The 15,640-nt window shown below is 40.4% G+C and overlaps 1 protein-coding gene across 1 annotated transcript in view; it reads right to left on the bottom strand.

The window, feature by feature from the left end:
- ROBO2 (roundabout guidance receptor 2) overlaps nucleotides 1–15,640 on the bottom strand; it is a 707,829-nt gene that overhangs the window by 22,409 nt on the left and 669,780 nt on the right. Inside the window, exon 25 of the mRNA XM_074983473.1 lies at nucleotides 1,651–1,833. Coding sequence (XP_074839574.1) covers nucleotides 1,651–1,833 — 183 coding nt within the window. The remainder of the gene's footprint in view (nucleotides 1–1,650; nucleotides 1,834–15,640) is intronic.

The raw sequence follows: 15,640 nt of genomic DNA, 5'->3' as shown, positions 1-15,640 counted from the left end.
TCAATGGAACTCTCATCATTGACTTCAGAGGACTTTGAAGAAGACTAAGAGTGCACAAAAACTAGAACAGATGTAAAAGCTATGATGATCTCACACAAGGCTTCTCAAAGAGTTTCTTCAAGCAAAATTATCAATGTTAAGTGATAGTTTGGCCACATTTTGCATCCAGGATCACCATATAAATTTATGGGCAATTTTCCTAAATGCACATAATGTACTAATGGGGAAAATTTTATATGAGAAAAGTATTAAAAGTTCCAAAGTTACGGGGGCATAGAGAGATTCCTCTGGGCAGGAATTTGAAATGAGTGTGTAACTTCCCCCCGGCCACAGACAAAACCATTCCCTAATTAATATTGTGTTATTCATTTTTGTCAATTTAATTAAATAGCAAACTTTGTTTTGTTGTTGTGAGAAAACTCAGGATACAAATCCATTCTCAGAGGCTGTTTCTACACAGGCCACTTCAGAAGTGGCATGAGATGCTAATGAGGCACAGATGCAAAAGATGCTAATGAGGCACAGATGCAAATTCCCCATGCCTCATTAGCATAATGTCACATGATTTGGAGTCTGGAAGACTGTTCTTCCGGACTCCAAAATACCATGTAGAAGCACAGCCCCCGGGGGCGGTTGTGCATCGGGAAGAAAGTCTTTCTTCCGGAGGCCCCTTCTTCCTGAAAAGTTTTGGGAAAAAGGGGCCTCCGGAAGGAGGACTTCCTTCCAGAAGCCACCCCCTCCCCCGGGGCCACGCTTCTACACAGCATTTTGGAGTCCGGAAGAATGGTCTTCTGGACTCCAAATCATGTGATGTTATGCTAATGAGGCATTGGGAATTTGCATCCACACCTCATTAGCATCTTTTGCTCTCTATATTGGCATGGGCCTGTGTAGAAATGGCCAGTGTGTCCAGAACATCTTATTATAATTTATGTATTTCTTTTTGTTAGAAATGAAGATGTGAAAAATGACAAGGGACTTGTGAATTATAAATTGCATACTACTTAGTTATTTTAGAAGAAAAAGTGTGTTGTTTTCAAATGCAAAAGTCACTTCACCACTCTTAACATGATGCTGTTGGTATATTTTAATGAATATCCTGAGAGCCAAATATAATAAGTTATTCAAATAAAAATCATTAAAGCAACTGATTAATAAGGCTGTTAGCAATAAACTTACACCAGCTCACCCCATGCTTGGAGAGCCTTCTCAGAAAATACATTGTACAAAAGAGATGCACTAGAACAGCAGTAATGGAGGTAATGACTAAGTGTGCTTTTCATCACTGGAAATATTATTGATTGTGAGAAGATTTTGCAAAAAATAAATCATCAGAAATCGCATGGCAAAATTAGTAGTCTCTTTGCTGTAATATAAAAGGGAGCACATGTCAGTAAATCCATAGTGGAGTGAGAGTAAAGGGAAAGAGCAGAATGACGCTGATTAAAAGCTACTGCTACTCATTGCTAGGAATGCTAACATTAAAACATAGGGCAAGGTTTTGATTAAAGATATGCAGGAAAAAAATGTCCAACCTTCTTATTCCATGCAGGTTAAATCATTTCCTAGTAAGACTCAAGTTTGCTGAAAAGAAGATAAGAAAGAACAGGAGGAGACCATGCAGAAAGCATCAACTTGGAGTCTACAAACCTTTTCTTGTCAGGCTGGTTCCATCCAGCCTAAACCCAGCTTTATCTGCTGCTGCAACCAGTGCTTGTGCAAAACTGCCGCTGGTAAAGATCGAGTCATCTGAGGAGCTACCTACACTAGATCTATGACTAGAAAAGTTACGGTCCTCATCAGACGCAGAACCCCATCCATTTACCATTGAACCTAAAAACAAATGTAGGGGGCTAGTGAGTTGTATACATTCAATATCTCATCTGTTTATTGAAAGCTCAGAGGCCATCAACTTTATGTTATTTCATCAGGAAAAAAACAGTATCTGTATACAGAGAAGCTTTCAAGAGTAGATGAAATGACATTCACTGGTTATCCTTTGCTCATTTGACCATACATACAAAATAAGCCACAGTCTGTTATCATCTATACTTACAAAAATTCTGTGCAAACTCCACCAAAGCCTATGCATTTATTCCCAATTTACCGCAATGTAAAATCTAATGCCACATGATCTGGCTCCATAGGTTTTAAAGTAGTACATAGCCTGATTTTTACAATGTAAGGCCTTACTTAAGGAGAATACAAAAGTGTAAATACTGTCACAAATTGGAATGGAGGGAAGAAACTGTGTAAATTCTTTCTTTGATTGAGGTCTTAAAATAAGGTTAACATATTTGAATTTTCAAAAAAGAGGACATCCCTGCAAGGGAGTATATGTGTATCAGTATCTACCAACTCATGCTGTAAATGCACTATGTGTACTATAACACATTAATGCAACGTGGGTTGGTAGATACTGATACAGATACACTCCCTGTCAGGGCTGTCCTCTTTTTGAAAGTTCAAATATAGCAATCCTGCACAAAATAGCAATGTGATTTTTAAGTCAAAACTATAGAGTAACTACTACACACTGAAGTTCATTGAGCACATTCAGAGAGTTTCTGTTATAAAATATTTTTGGAACAGATCGGTACAACTGATGTGACTACATTCTGAATTTAATATTCAATCACCTAGACATGCAAATACTGCCTCCTGCTCTGCTCATGAGTTACAAGGACTGTACAAAAAACGTGCAACTAAAGTGACAAAAATGTATTCAGAAACAGACACTGTCTGAAATAGAATGGATCAAACTGAGAAAGAGCGAGCGATAGAAAGAAATACTTTAAATACTATTGGAAGGATACATTCTTTTTGCTCTCCAGATATCCATAATTAATAGTATCTGACATATGGTTTTGATATGAAATGTGCATTATAGTATCTACTATGTTTTCAAAAGTTACCCATGAGACTGGAGTTTTTAAAAGTTCTGAGCATCCGTAGTATGCACAGTACGCATTGGCTACATCTACACTACAGCGATCTTTCAAAAGAAGTTTGTCCAGAAGATCTCCTGAAAAAACAAACGAATAAAAAAAACAAACAAACCTTTTTTTGAAAGAGCGTGTCCACACACACACACACAACCTGAAGACTGCTCTTTTGAAAAAAAAGGGCCTCCAGGGCATCTACACACACATTTTTTTTTTTTCAAAAGAATCTTTCGGAAAAAGGCACTCTTCGTCATCTGGGCAAAGAAGAGGGCTGCTGGAAAAAGTGCTGTGCTCTTTCAATTTCACATCAGAGGAGCATATTTTATGTGTAGATGCTCTGCCGGTTCTTTTGGAAAAGGCCTTTTTTTTTTTTTTTTAAAGAACTTGCTAGTGTAGACACAGCCAATATTGATTTTAACTGAGGTTATAAGTGGCCTGTACTTTCGAAAATCAGTTCCAAAATAACACAAGTTTCCAAAAATGGAGGTACCCAAAATCACACCACGGCCTACCTCAATGCATGCACTGCAAAATAAACAAGTGGACATGTGCAGCAGCAGAAATGCTGATTTTTCCAAGATATGTAAGAATACATGTGTAGCAATAAATCATTCTGTAGATTCACTATGCAATTAGTGGTGATATACAAATGTTGAAGTGTAATTTTAATATCTGACCTGCAACCTATTGTTTTCCTTACATGTACAAGGGAGTGATTTAAAGCCAGTGTTTAAATGAAAACCTTTAATTATGGTTTGCTTATTAGGCCCAAGATGACAGTTACTGTGGTATTGTAGGTTACTGAAAACTATCTGATAAAAGTAAAGAAAAATATAGTTGAATACAGGAATTCAACCAACAACACACACCACTGGCTCTCAGCCACTGGTATGTGTATCCCTGGGGTGCACATGGAAGTCTTCCAGGGGTACAGCTAGATATTTGCCTGGTTTTACAACATCATAGAATCATAGGGCTGGAAAGGACCTCAGGAAGTCATGTGGTTCAGCCCCCTGCTTCAAGCAGGAACAACCCCCACTAAGTCATCCCAGCCGCATCAATTTCAAAGTGCCACGGCTGCCCGCATGCTAATGAGGTGCTGAATATGTATTTCGGCGCTTCATTAGTAAACTTTGAAATGGCCATTTGCATGGTCATTTCGAAGTTTGGGGCTAGTGTAGACATAGCCCTGGTGAAGTAGTTTTTCCTAATATCTAACCTATACCTCTCCTTCTTTAACTTCAGGCCATTACTCCTTGTTCTGCCATCTGACACCACTGAGAACAGTTTCTCATCATCCTCTTTAGACCTCCCCTTCAGGAAGTTGAAGGTTGCTATTAAATGACCCCTAAGTCTTCTCTTCTGTAAACTAAACAAGCCCAAATCCCTCAGCCTATCCTCATAGGTCTTGTGCTCCAGCCAAATAGAGAGGGGCTACGTCTACACTAGCCCCAAACTTCGAAATGGCCATGCAAATGGCCATTTCGAAGTTTACTAATGAAGCGCTGAAATGCATATTCCCATGAGCTGATGGGAATAAGGGGACTTCGAAGTAGGCGGGGTCCTTTTGAGAAGGAGCCCCGTTGGGACGAGACGCACGGCGGTGAGGCGCATCAATTTCTAAGTGCCGTGGCCGCCCGCATGCTAATGAAGCGCTGAATATGCATTTCAGCGCTTCATTAGTAAACTTCGAAATGGCCATTTGTGTGGCCATTTCGAAGTTTGGGGCTAGTGTAGATGTGGCCAGGAACAACTACTTCTCTCAATCTGCTCGAAATGCTCCTCCTAATGCACCCTAGTATACCATTAGCCTTCTTAGCTACAAGGGCACTCTGTTTACTCGTATCCAGACTTTCATCCACCATAACCCCTAGGTACCTTTCTGTCGTACTGCTGTTGAGCCAGTTGGTCCTCAGCCTATAACAATGCTTGGGATTCTCCCATCCCAGGTGCAGGACTCCACACTTCTCCATGTTGAACAGCACCAGATGTCTTTTGGCCCAGTCCTCCAATTTATCCGGGTCACTCTGGATTCTCTTTCTATTCTCCAATGTATCTACCTCTCCCCCTAGTTTTGTGTCATCCGCAAACTTGTTGAGGGTGCAATCCAGTCCCTCATCCAGGTCATTAATAAAGATGTTGAACAACACCAGCTCCAGAACTGAGCCTTGCGGCACTCCGCTTCAAACAGACCGCCATCCAGATATTGAGCCATTGACCACTAGCCATTGGGCCCGACCATCAAGCCAGCTTTCTATCCTTCTTGTAGTCCAAGGATCCAATCCGTACTTCCTTAATTTATGGCCAAGAATGTTGTGGGAGACGGTATCAAAAGCTTTGCCAAAGTCAAGTTATATCACATCCCCATGTCCACACAGCCCATTACCTCTTCATAGAAGCTAATCAGATTGGTCAGGCAGGACTTGCCCCTGGTGAATCCACGTTGGTTACTTTTGATCACTTTCCCCTCTTTCAAGTGCTCCAAAATGGATTCCTTGAGGATCCCCTCCATTATTTTCCCAGGGACTGACGTAAGACTGACCAGTCTTTAGTTCCCTGCTACATACAAAGCACTAGCAAAGTCAGTACAAACTGCAGTTGCATACAGACAAAGACTTGCATATTCTCAGGCCCAGCCTCACAGCAGGGCGAATTCCTGGGGTCCCACATTTTCAGGGCCCTGAGCTCCAACTGAAAATAGCATCCATCACCTATCAGCCAGGCCCCACTAAGCCAATTCTGTTTATACTGCTCTATATACTATAAACAGAGCAGCCAACAGGGGCGTAGTGGGGGGGCTACAACTGCCTTGGTGATTTAAAAGGGCCTGGTGCTCCCAGGTGCCACTGCTACCATGGCAATGGCCAGAGGCCTGGATTACATGGACCAGGAAGTGTTAAAGGGATGTCTGAGGGAGGTTAGCCTCAGCTCCACTCCTTCTGCCTGAGGCCCTAACCCCTCCAGGAGCCTAGAACAAGTTCCTCTCACCTTGTCCTGAGGCCCAATAAATCTGTCAGAAGCCCTGACTACATAATTAAATGGAAGGACAATATTTATATTACAATTGATTTATTTTATAATGATATGGTAAAAATGAGTAAGTTAGCAATTTTTCAGTAAAGGTGTGCTGTAACACTTTTTCATTTTTCTCTCTGATGTTGTGAGCCAGTAGTTTTTAACAGATGTAACTTGGAGGTATACAAGACAAATTAACGCCCTGAAAGGGGTACCCTAGAAAGGTTGAGAGCCACAGACATGCACCATGCCACAAAAAAAGAGTAAGAGAGAGACGTTTCTGTGCCACTAACTTTTTGAAACAAATGGATTCCTTTGCAGTGCTGCAGTGACCAAATGTTTTAACATCAGCACAGTGGCAGACCGTAATAACACAGGGTTCATGCACGCCAAAGATACAAGGACAGAAACCGAAGAGGTCTATGGAGGTCTGACAGGCGGAAAGTGTGTTAAGCCCAATAGAGTGTGACAGAGTTTGATTCTACTTGCCAAGAGCACACACAAAAGTATTACTTTCCAAAGAGATTCCACCTGACACACACAGATGTAAAGAAGCAAAGATAACAGCAAGGGAAGGCTGACACCCAGCCTCCTCCAAAAATACAGTTTCTTAAACAATTAGGGGTCACAGAACAGCATGCAGAAAGCACAGCAGTGGGTTGGCAATGGTATTGATATGAAATAGGAAAAACAACAATATAAACATGTATAAAAACAAGGAAAGCAGAAATGAGATACTCGAGGTGAAGATGCTTTAAAAATAATTGCTTCTTAGGACCTTAAAGTTCAGTATCTGCTCAGTTACCTTGCTAAATTTTAATAATGTAAATAGTGTGAGTCTAAGAATGTGTTAAGGAAGGAAATTAAAGCATGCTTTTTATTTGCATATGACATTTCCATCTATTTGCACACCAGTCACATAATTTTCTGAAACAGTTGTTGTACAATATACTATCCATGCATACAAAAGCGGCACGTGCATGCGCACGCACACACACACACACACACCAGATTTATTTTGCAATACCTAGATTTTTAATTATTGCCCGACTAGTATTACAAGAGTATCTGTCTGTCAGAGGTATACTTTTGTAAGGTGTTGAAAAGCCTTAAAGACTTACGTCCCCCTTTTAAGCATGGAACAAGCAGCATGGTGAGTGGCAGCGCACTTCTACACTTGCTCTCTCTCACCCAGGGTGAAAGTGACTGCCTTAGAGGTAGGCCTTGTCTACACATACCTCTCTCTCCCTTTCGGAAGGGGCATGTTAATGAGGCAGTTCCAAATATGTTAACGAGGTGGTGACAATGAATATCCAGTGCCTCATTAGCATAATGAAAGCCAGTGGCGCTTCAAAAGTGCTGTTTTTGAAATGCAGACTGGCTGTATAGATGCGGGTGCTTTGAAATGAACCCCACACTTCGAAATTCCCTCATTCCCAAAACAAATTCGGAATAAGGGAATTTCGAAATGTGTGGTTTATTTTGAAGTGCCCATGTCTATACAGCCAGTCTGCATTTCGAAAGGAGCACTTTCGAAGCGTGACTGGCTGCCATTATGCTAATGAGGTATTGAATATGCATGTAGGCACCTTATTAACCTGTTCTGAAGGCCTCATTAACATGCCCCTTCCAAAAGGGAAGGGAATGTATAGACATGGCCGTGCTGTGCTATTGCAGCCCAGGTCCCGTCAGCCCTTTTTACAGGTTCCTGCTGGTTTTTGTCACAGCTCAGAACATGCTTGTTGGAGCTGCATACCAGGGCGTGCTTGCTTACTTTTAGCTCTGCTTTCAGCCCTCATACCCTAAATCCGTCATGCTTCAACCATGTCACGGAGGGACCAGCTCTATGAGTGAAAGGGTAGCTCAGTCCTCGTGCTGATTTGAACTATATTCAGCGTATCTGTCAAGCTGGTTGCCAGCTAGACATGATATTTTTGGTATTATGGTTTCCGGTACTTTGGTAGCTGAACTGAGATTCACGGCTCACTTGAGATAGATCAATAAATTGCTATGAAATTGTAGTGAGTTTTTGGTCATGACTGACTTGGGCTATCACTGAACTGGGAACTAGAGGTAGAAGTATGCACATATTATATGACCACTCTCCCAAGCTACTCTGTCCAATGTCTTAAACAGCTTTTTCACCACAATCTATATATATCTAAACAAAAATATTCCCTTGTTTATCTTACAAACAGGTGCACCATCACAACTAAATATTGAACCTTGGTTTGTGTACAAACACCCTTCAGGCCAGAACTCATCTTGGATAATCTACCGCACTTAGTAAATAATGACTGCCTTTTAATGGTGCCCACTGGCTCTGTTTTCCAAATCAGATAAGCAAATGTTATCCGAATAAAGGTAGAATAAAAGGCACTGCTGTCCCTTTCAGACCAACCGTGCATTTTCAAAATGGGCTTTTAGTAGGTGTTCCTCTTTTGCATGCAGCAGCTTACTCTGTGTTGTCCAACAGTACATTGGAATTTTTATAGTTATCTGACAACTGTAAATTTTACTCTTGCAGACAGCAGCAGGAAATGCATTATGCAAACCAAAATCAACTATCTGAAAAGTTGAACTCCGTTTTCTTGATCCATAAAACATTTTTTGATGCTAAGGAAAAGAGAAAGTTGTTTTGCTCTTACAGAAAGGTTAAGAGGCTAGAATTGGTAGTCTGTTGTAGATTGCTTGCTACAGATTTTATTATTTCCTGACATTTTATAGGGAATGAAAAAGCTATTTCTTTGTGCAAACTGAATCTTTCAGGACTTGTCTTAAGACTAGCCTGCCTGTGAAACAAAGCCAAATTCTTATCAAAGAGAGCTCCCTATTGGTCTGGATGCTTTCAAAACAAGCCCTTAGCCATCGACTACTATAAGTCAACTAGGTCTTACTCACAAAAATTTATTACCTAATAAATAAAATGGTTAATCTTTAAGGTGCTACATGGCTGCTTGTATTTTGGGAAGCTGCAGACTAACATGGCTACCCCTCAGAGACTAGTCCAGAGGTATCCATTTAACCCTTGATCCTTCAAGGCAGGGTGATCATCCATTCCATATTAGGTGGGATGGCCCCGTATTTGGGATGCCAAAAAGGTGTCCACACTTACTTTTTAAAAGGTACTAATTGTCCCATATTTGGACCCTCCCCACTGTTGACCTGCTTCCCTGGGGCATGCTGGAGGCTGCCACCTCCCTGGGGCTCCCAGAGAGGGCAAGCAGTTGCTGCTTTTTCAGGCTCCCAAGGAGGGCTGGAGGCTGCTGCTTCCTGGGGCTTGCAGGGAGATCCGATGGCTGCCGCTCCCCTAGGGCTCCCAGAGAGCACTAAGGATGGCTGCCTCCTTCCTGGCTCCCCAGGGCTTGGTGGAGCTGGGAAAAGCCACCCCTCCCACCCCCATATCTCCCTGTCTCGTATTTAGGACAGGGAGATATGGTTGGCCTACTTCAAGGTTCTGAGAACCCTGGCCCCTATGTAGCAAATCACTTAGACCTAGCTTTACAAAGGCATTTAGATGTAAAGATGCAGGTAGTTACCGACTGGGATTTTCAAAATAGTCCAGGTGTCTAATTCGTATTGCCCTGTTTGAAAATCCAGCTAAGCACCTATTTACATCTTTTGGTGCCCAAATACCTTTAAAACTGTCCTTTTTATACTCACTAGAAAGGTATCCCTATTGAGTAAAGCACTTGTAAGCACATGCTAAACTTTAAGCAATGAAGCCAACAGAACGTAATCATTTGTTTCAGTGCTTCCCCAGATGGTCACCTTAGACACATGCTTATCTTTAAGTATTAGGGTTATCTGTATTTTCCTAAATTTGTCTTTTCTGGCCAGGGAATGCTTAAAAAAGAACACAAGACATTTGTACAAGTTTGACACTTTGTAGGTCCAAACATAATCAAGGCATCTATAAACATTTAATGAAAAATGAATTTATGCCACTTAGCGAAATTTATTTGGGTTTTTTATTTTCAACCTTCCTACATGTTTTGTACCCATATGGCTGAAAGGCTCCAAATTTTTTCAAATTTATTCAAGCTGTTAGAGAAGAAATGCACATAGAACATTAAGTAGTTGCTGAAATGTTGCCGAGCAGTAAAATACTATGATAAAGTGGCATCTTGCTGTGTCTCCACTACATCTTCAGCACTAAAATTAATTTATGATCAGTCATCAATTCATTTACATGTCATTTTATGCTAAATCCATCCTTGCTGATGAATGCGTATCCTCAGATCCATTAAGCTAGGATAAAGTCTGTGCTTTATAGTATGACCCTGCTAATTGTTGTATTACCATTTTTATGAGATACAAAATCTAGTAGTTCCCTATTTCCTAAGCACATATTTAATCCATAAACCACATTCTTCCTATTAAATGCAATCTGCCTAACTGCCTGTAAAATAAAAACTTTGGCAATATGTATCCCAGAGCAAATCAATACAAATATTGACGTCTGCCTTGGTAAAATATTGGTTAAGTAACCGATGTACAGTTTTCCAGAGTTATTCCATTTGTGCTCAGACTCATGGAATAAACAGCTTTTAACATGCAGCTAAGAAGAACAGTGACTTTTCTTAAATCAGGCTGAAAATATATAAAACAAAGCTCTTTTTTTCTCTGTGCTCTACTTCTTGTTGGCTATGTCTACACTAGCAAAAAACTTCGAAATGGCCAATGGCCGTGTCTACACTAGCCAAAAACTTTGAAACTGCCACGCAAACAGCCATTTCGAAGTTTACTAATGAAGCGCTAAAATACATATTCAGCACCTCATTAGCATGCGGGTGGCCGCGGAACTTCAAAATTGATGCGGCTTGCCGCCGTGCGGCTTGTCCAGACGGGGCTCCTTTTTGAAAGGACCCCGGCTACTTCTAAGTCCCCTTATTCCCATCTGCTCATAGGAATAAGGGGACTTCGAAGTTGCTGGGGTCCTTTCAAAAAGGAGCCCTGTGTGGACAAGCCGCACAGCGGCGAGCCGTGTCAATTTCGAAGTGCTGCAGCCACCCACATGCTAATGAGGTGCTGAATATGTATTTCAGCGCTTCATTAGTAAACTTCGAAATGGCTGTTTGCGTGGCAATTTCAAAGTTTTTGGCTAGTGTAGACACAGCCATTGGCATCTTTATTAGATTTTCAGATTACTTTATTTTTGTTACTTGTGTGCAAAAATAACTGCGTATTATTTTCAGCCAGAGAAACGTAAGAGCAGCCATACTGTGGAGATCAATGATCATTTTAACCAAATCCTCTTGTCTGACAGTGAACAATATCTGATGCTTCAAAGGGAATGAACAGAACAGGGCAGTCATAAAGTCATCTGCCCCCTTTTGTCCAGTCCCAGACTCTGGTAGTTAACAGGCCAAGGACACCTAGAGCATAGGTTCACATCCCTTACCATCTTGCTAATAGCCATTGATAGACATAATCTGTGGAATTTAAGCAGACTACAAGTTTGATTAAACTCTGATGGGACTTTACAGGCGAACATTTACACTAAATCCCTTTCTCCTCAGCTTCCACATCAGTAAAGATGCACTAATAATGGTAATGCATAAACCGTTATGCACAACAGTCACTGGTGTTACAATAGTAAGGTGGTCTACTCCAGCCCAGGACAGGTCAATCATATACGACAAAGTCTGAAATTTCTGAAAGTGTCAGTACTTTTTTAGTAAGTAGAAAGCCCACTGTTTTTATCTGGCTGGTGGCAAGAATATGGAATTTTAAGGAGTGGGTAGTGGTGAAAGGGTGTTGCCCAGGCTTTAGAGTCTTTCCATTGACTTCAGTGAAAAGTGGATGAAATCCCTATACACTAATCTTACACAATTACATTCTTATGTGCTGGTAAAGTGGAAGATCAAGGACTCTGGTCAAAATTATGGCACAGAAATGCATCTCAAATACAAATACTACATTAAGCCTGTTAAACCTATGCAGCCATGCCCCTCACCTTTTCCATTACCAATATTTCAGTGAACCTGTTAACAGAAAAGGATAAAAACGATCAACTAAGGGAAATTTAAGAAAGCAGGAGTTCTATATTAGTTCTATATTTAGCTCAATATTTTTTATCAGAACCAGTAACTTAATCATCTAATAACCTATGGGGTTGCGTCTAAACTAAGGGTTGGTTTTTTTCAGAAAAGTTGGGCCTTTTTCAAAATAAGCCACTGAGTGTCTACACGCAAAATGCATTCTTTCGATTTCAAATCCAAAGAGCATGGCCCTTTTTCTGGCTGCCCTCTTACTCTCCCAGATAAGAGCACCTTTTTTCCGAAAGATTATGTCAAAAAAAGCATGTGCAGATATCCATGGCTCTTCCTTCAAAAGAGCAGTCTTCATGGTGCTGGATTTTTCTGTCCCTGGGCTGTTCCTTCGAAAGAGCAGGGGTTGTGTGGACACTCTGTATGGAAATAACAGAGTGACCTTTTAATCTGCTTTTTTGTGTGTGGACGTGATCTCTCAGAAGATCTCTTCTGGAAGAACTTCTTTCAAATGAGCTCTGTAGAGCAGATGCAGCCTGGGTGATTTAGGTGTTGGGAAGAACATTGTAAGAGCTAAAATATGTCCTTCTTTCCATTTACTGTTACTCAGAGTTTTGTTGGAAACAAATTAAAGCTTCTGCTTTTACATTTATAAAATCATTACTCTAAACTGAAGTTTAAAGAGATTTTTTCCAGTGTGGGTTTTCTTTGTAGTATCTGTAGACTGAAGATGTGTTTGCTGTGAACTACTCTTCCTCCCTTTTTTTAATACTTGTCAATATTGGTCTTTGTCACCCACAAACAGAAAGGCTTAAAAGCACAAAGGAAAAACTTCTGTCTTGATCTTCCACCAGCACTAACTAAATCATGAGGGCGCTAGGAAAAAAAAAAAAACAGTCATATGCCAACTGAATCTAGAGTATTTTAAAATAATGATTTATTCCTGTTATTTGAGAGAACTTTGTATCAAGTAAAAGAAAGTTATCTAATAAACTTCTGCTCAAAAACAAGATTTAAAGCAGAATTTTGAGGGTAAAGCTGTAGGAGCCTATACCACCAGCTGCTCTGCACATAATGGACACTTACCTATGCATGGATAACAGGGATCCACCTTAAGGTGTAGCTTGCAGGAGCAAGGCTTGTAGCCATTATTTTGCCTCCTTTATTTCTGGAACTGTTGCATTTATTAATTATGGTATGGATCCTCTCTTTATCAATGTTGATGATGACTTTTCATTTTGGGCTCCAATCTCAAACTTTTGGAATTATATTGGATTTTCCATTTATCAAATTATATGGGATGATCAAAATAATTCCATCACTTTCAACATAAAAAGACTCACTTCCACAAGTAGGCCACTCAAAATGCATCAAAGCCTGAGGGCATCTGCAACAGTTGTACCTAATTGTGATTTTAGGACTTTTCTATCTGCCATAATGGGAGATTCCCTAGAGAAACATCAATAGTAAATTCCAACACTTAAATGTGCTTTGCAAGTTTAGAGCTCTGTTTTCACAGAAATAGCATGCATGTGTAACTGTCTAGAAGCAGGCTTGAACCAGGGACCTCTGGAGGATATTGTGGACACTACTACTGGTTGAGCTAAGGGCAAGCTGGCTCTTTGGTTAGGCTGTAGAGGACACTTATTCTTTCTCTGCGAAGTGCTCTAGGTACCACTACATTGGACAGTTAACCGCCCATAGGTGTGTGGGTTACACATAAAAATCTCCCCATTCAGGGTGCCAGACTGCGTCAGCAGAAAGGACAAGGCTTGCCTTGGCTATGAAGACAAAACTAGCCTCACTTCTGGAGACAGTGCTGAGTCAGTGACCTAAGGCCACTGCTAGTTGTGTTGTTTCTCTGTTATGAGGCCCTCCATATCTAGGCATGTGACCCACTATTTTTCCACATGTACTCTCCTTACAGAAACACATTTTGTTTTTTGTTTTTCTTTAAATAAATGTTGGCCTCGGAGTCCTTTTTTGCTCAATTTTCTAAAATAGTCAGTAGCTTGACAGAAGTGAAACATAAAATACCAGGAAATTATTCTAAGGAATTTGAAGCCCCGTGCAAACTATGGAGGCTTATATTTTAATGTGGGGAGAGGGTGAGACCATTCATCAGTTAGTTTCATTGCAGGATATAGGAAGAATTCCAGAATGCCTAACATATCAAAGATAAGCAAATCAGCCAATTTGAGAAACCTTTGAAAAAATGGGTTCTGAATGTGTTTTACAAGTACTGCTTATGGCTGAAAAATCCATTCTATGGGGCTGAAGAGATCACAGAAATCTCAAATTATTACCCACTGAAACATTCCCCACAAATGAAAACTGCACTCCCTCATGTGAAAGTTGTACTGTTGCTAGCAGACTCAGAACTAAAAGAGAAAATGAAGGCTTTGATCATACTTTCCCATACTGTCCTTAAAGACAGCAGAAAAAAAAATATCAAGAAGCCTGAGATTTTGTAGGTCATTTGTAGAAAACAGATGCATTATTTATATGTTATGAGGTAAAGCACAGTTTCTTCCTGCAACAAACAGCTTCATGGACTGACATTTTTAGCATGTCAATAATTAAGCAGTATCTCTATCTAGGAGAGCAGGTTTGATTTTTATTCATAAAAACATCAACTGTAAAGAACACAGAAGTATGTTGACTGTAGCACAAATGCAGCTGTCCTTACTTCATTCCCATTACCTACGTAAAGTAGGGTAGCAATAATAGTTGAAAATGTAAATGTGTGAAATGCTCATTTTCTGATATTCAGATATGTCAATATTGACATATTAATGCACACTGATGGGACAATATACAGTAAGCTGATTTTTTATTTATTCCTGTATTATCACTGTAAAACCTTTGCTGAATTCCTAATGGAAAGGCTTCAGAGCCATTAGTGAGATATGCAAAAATATGCAGAATTATAGCCTAAAGGAGATTACGCTAGAAATTCAGGCAAAGTAGCTTAACATATTCATGCACTAATAAGTCAGCCTTCTGAATTTAAAGATTTAAACTTTAACTCTACAGCTTTCAGTTGAATCTGGATTTCATATCACAACACTAGAGCTACAGTTCTTAAATCTTAATTAGCTTGGCAGCAGTCTGGCCCCAGGGTAAGAGAAAAACTGGAAAGTGGGACAGAACAGCACACTGTTTAATTCAACAAGGGAAGAAGAGGAAAACTGCAGGTACTGATGCTTCATCATTGTCATATTCCTATCTCCATCTGTGGGAATTACAATGTATTTTCAGAGCTGCAATGTTTAGATAAAGGAGTAAAATCCTTCGAACTTGTAAGGCTCAGAGAGGTGAGATAAGATTAAGTGGTGCTACATTAATTTGTCCCCAGTGAGCAAATGTATGCAGCAGGTATATCTAGAAACTAGTGCTTTCACGTGAAGATCAATGACTGAAGAGACAAACAATATATTTAATGAGCTGTATAACATCAGGCATGTTTGAGTCATCAGTAGAGCTAAATCTTCATGGATACAGCACATTGGCTGCGTCCACACTATCCAAAAACTTCGAAATGGCCATGCAAATGGCCATTTCGAAGTTTACTAATGAAGCACTGAAATACATATTCAGCGCCTCATTAGCATGAGGGTGGCCGCAGTGCTTCGAAATTGACGCGGCTCACCGCCGCGTGGCTCGTCCAGACGGGGCTCCTTTTCA

This window comes from Carettochelys insculpta, chromosome 1 (assembly GCF_033958435.1).
Source record: "Carettochelys insculpta isolate YL-2023 chromosome 1, ASM3395843v1, whole genome shotgun sequence".
In the NCBI taxonomy this organism is placed as follows: domain Eukaryota; kingdom Metazoa; phylum Chordata; order Testudines; family Carettochelyidae; genus Carettochelys; species Carettochelys insculpta.
This window is presented reverse-complemented; position numbering and strand designations above follow the sequence as displayed.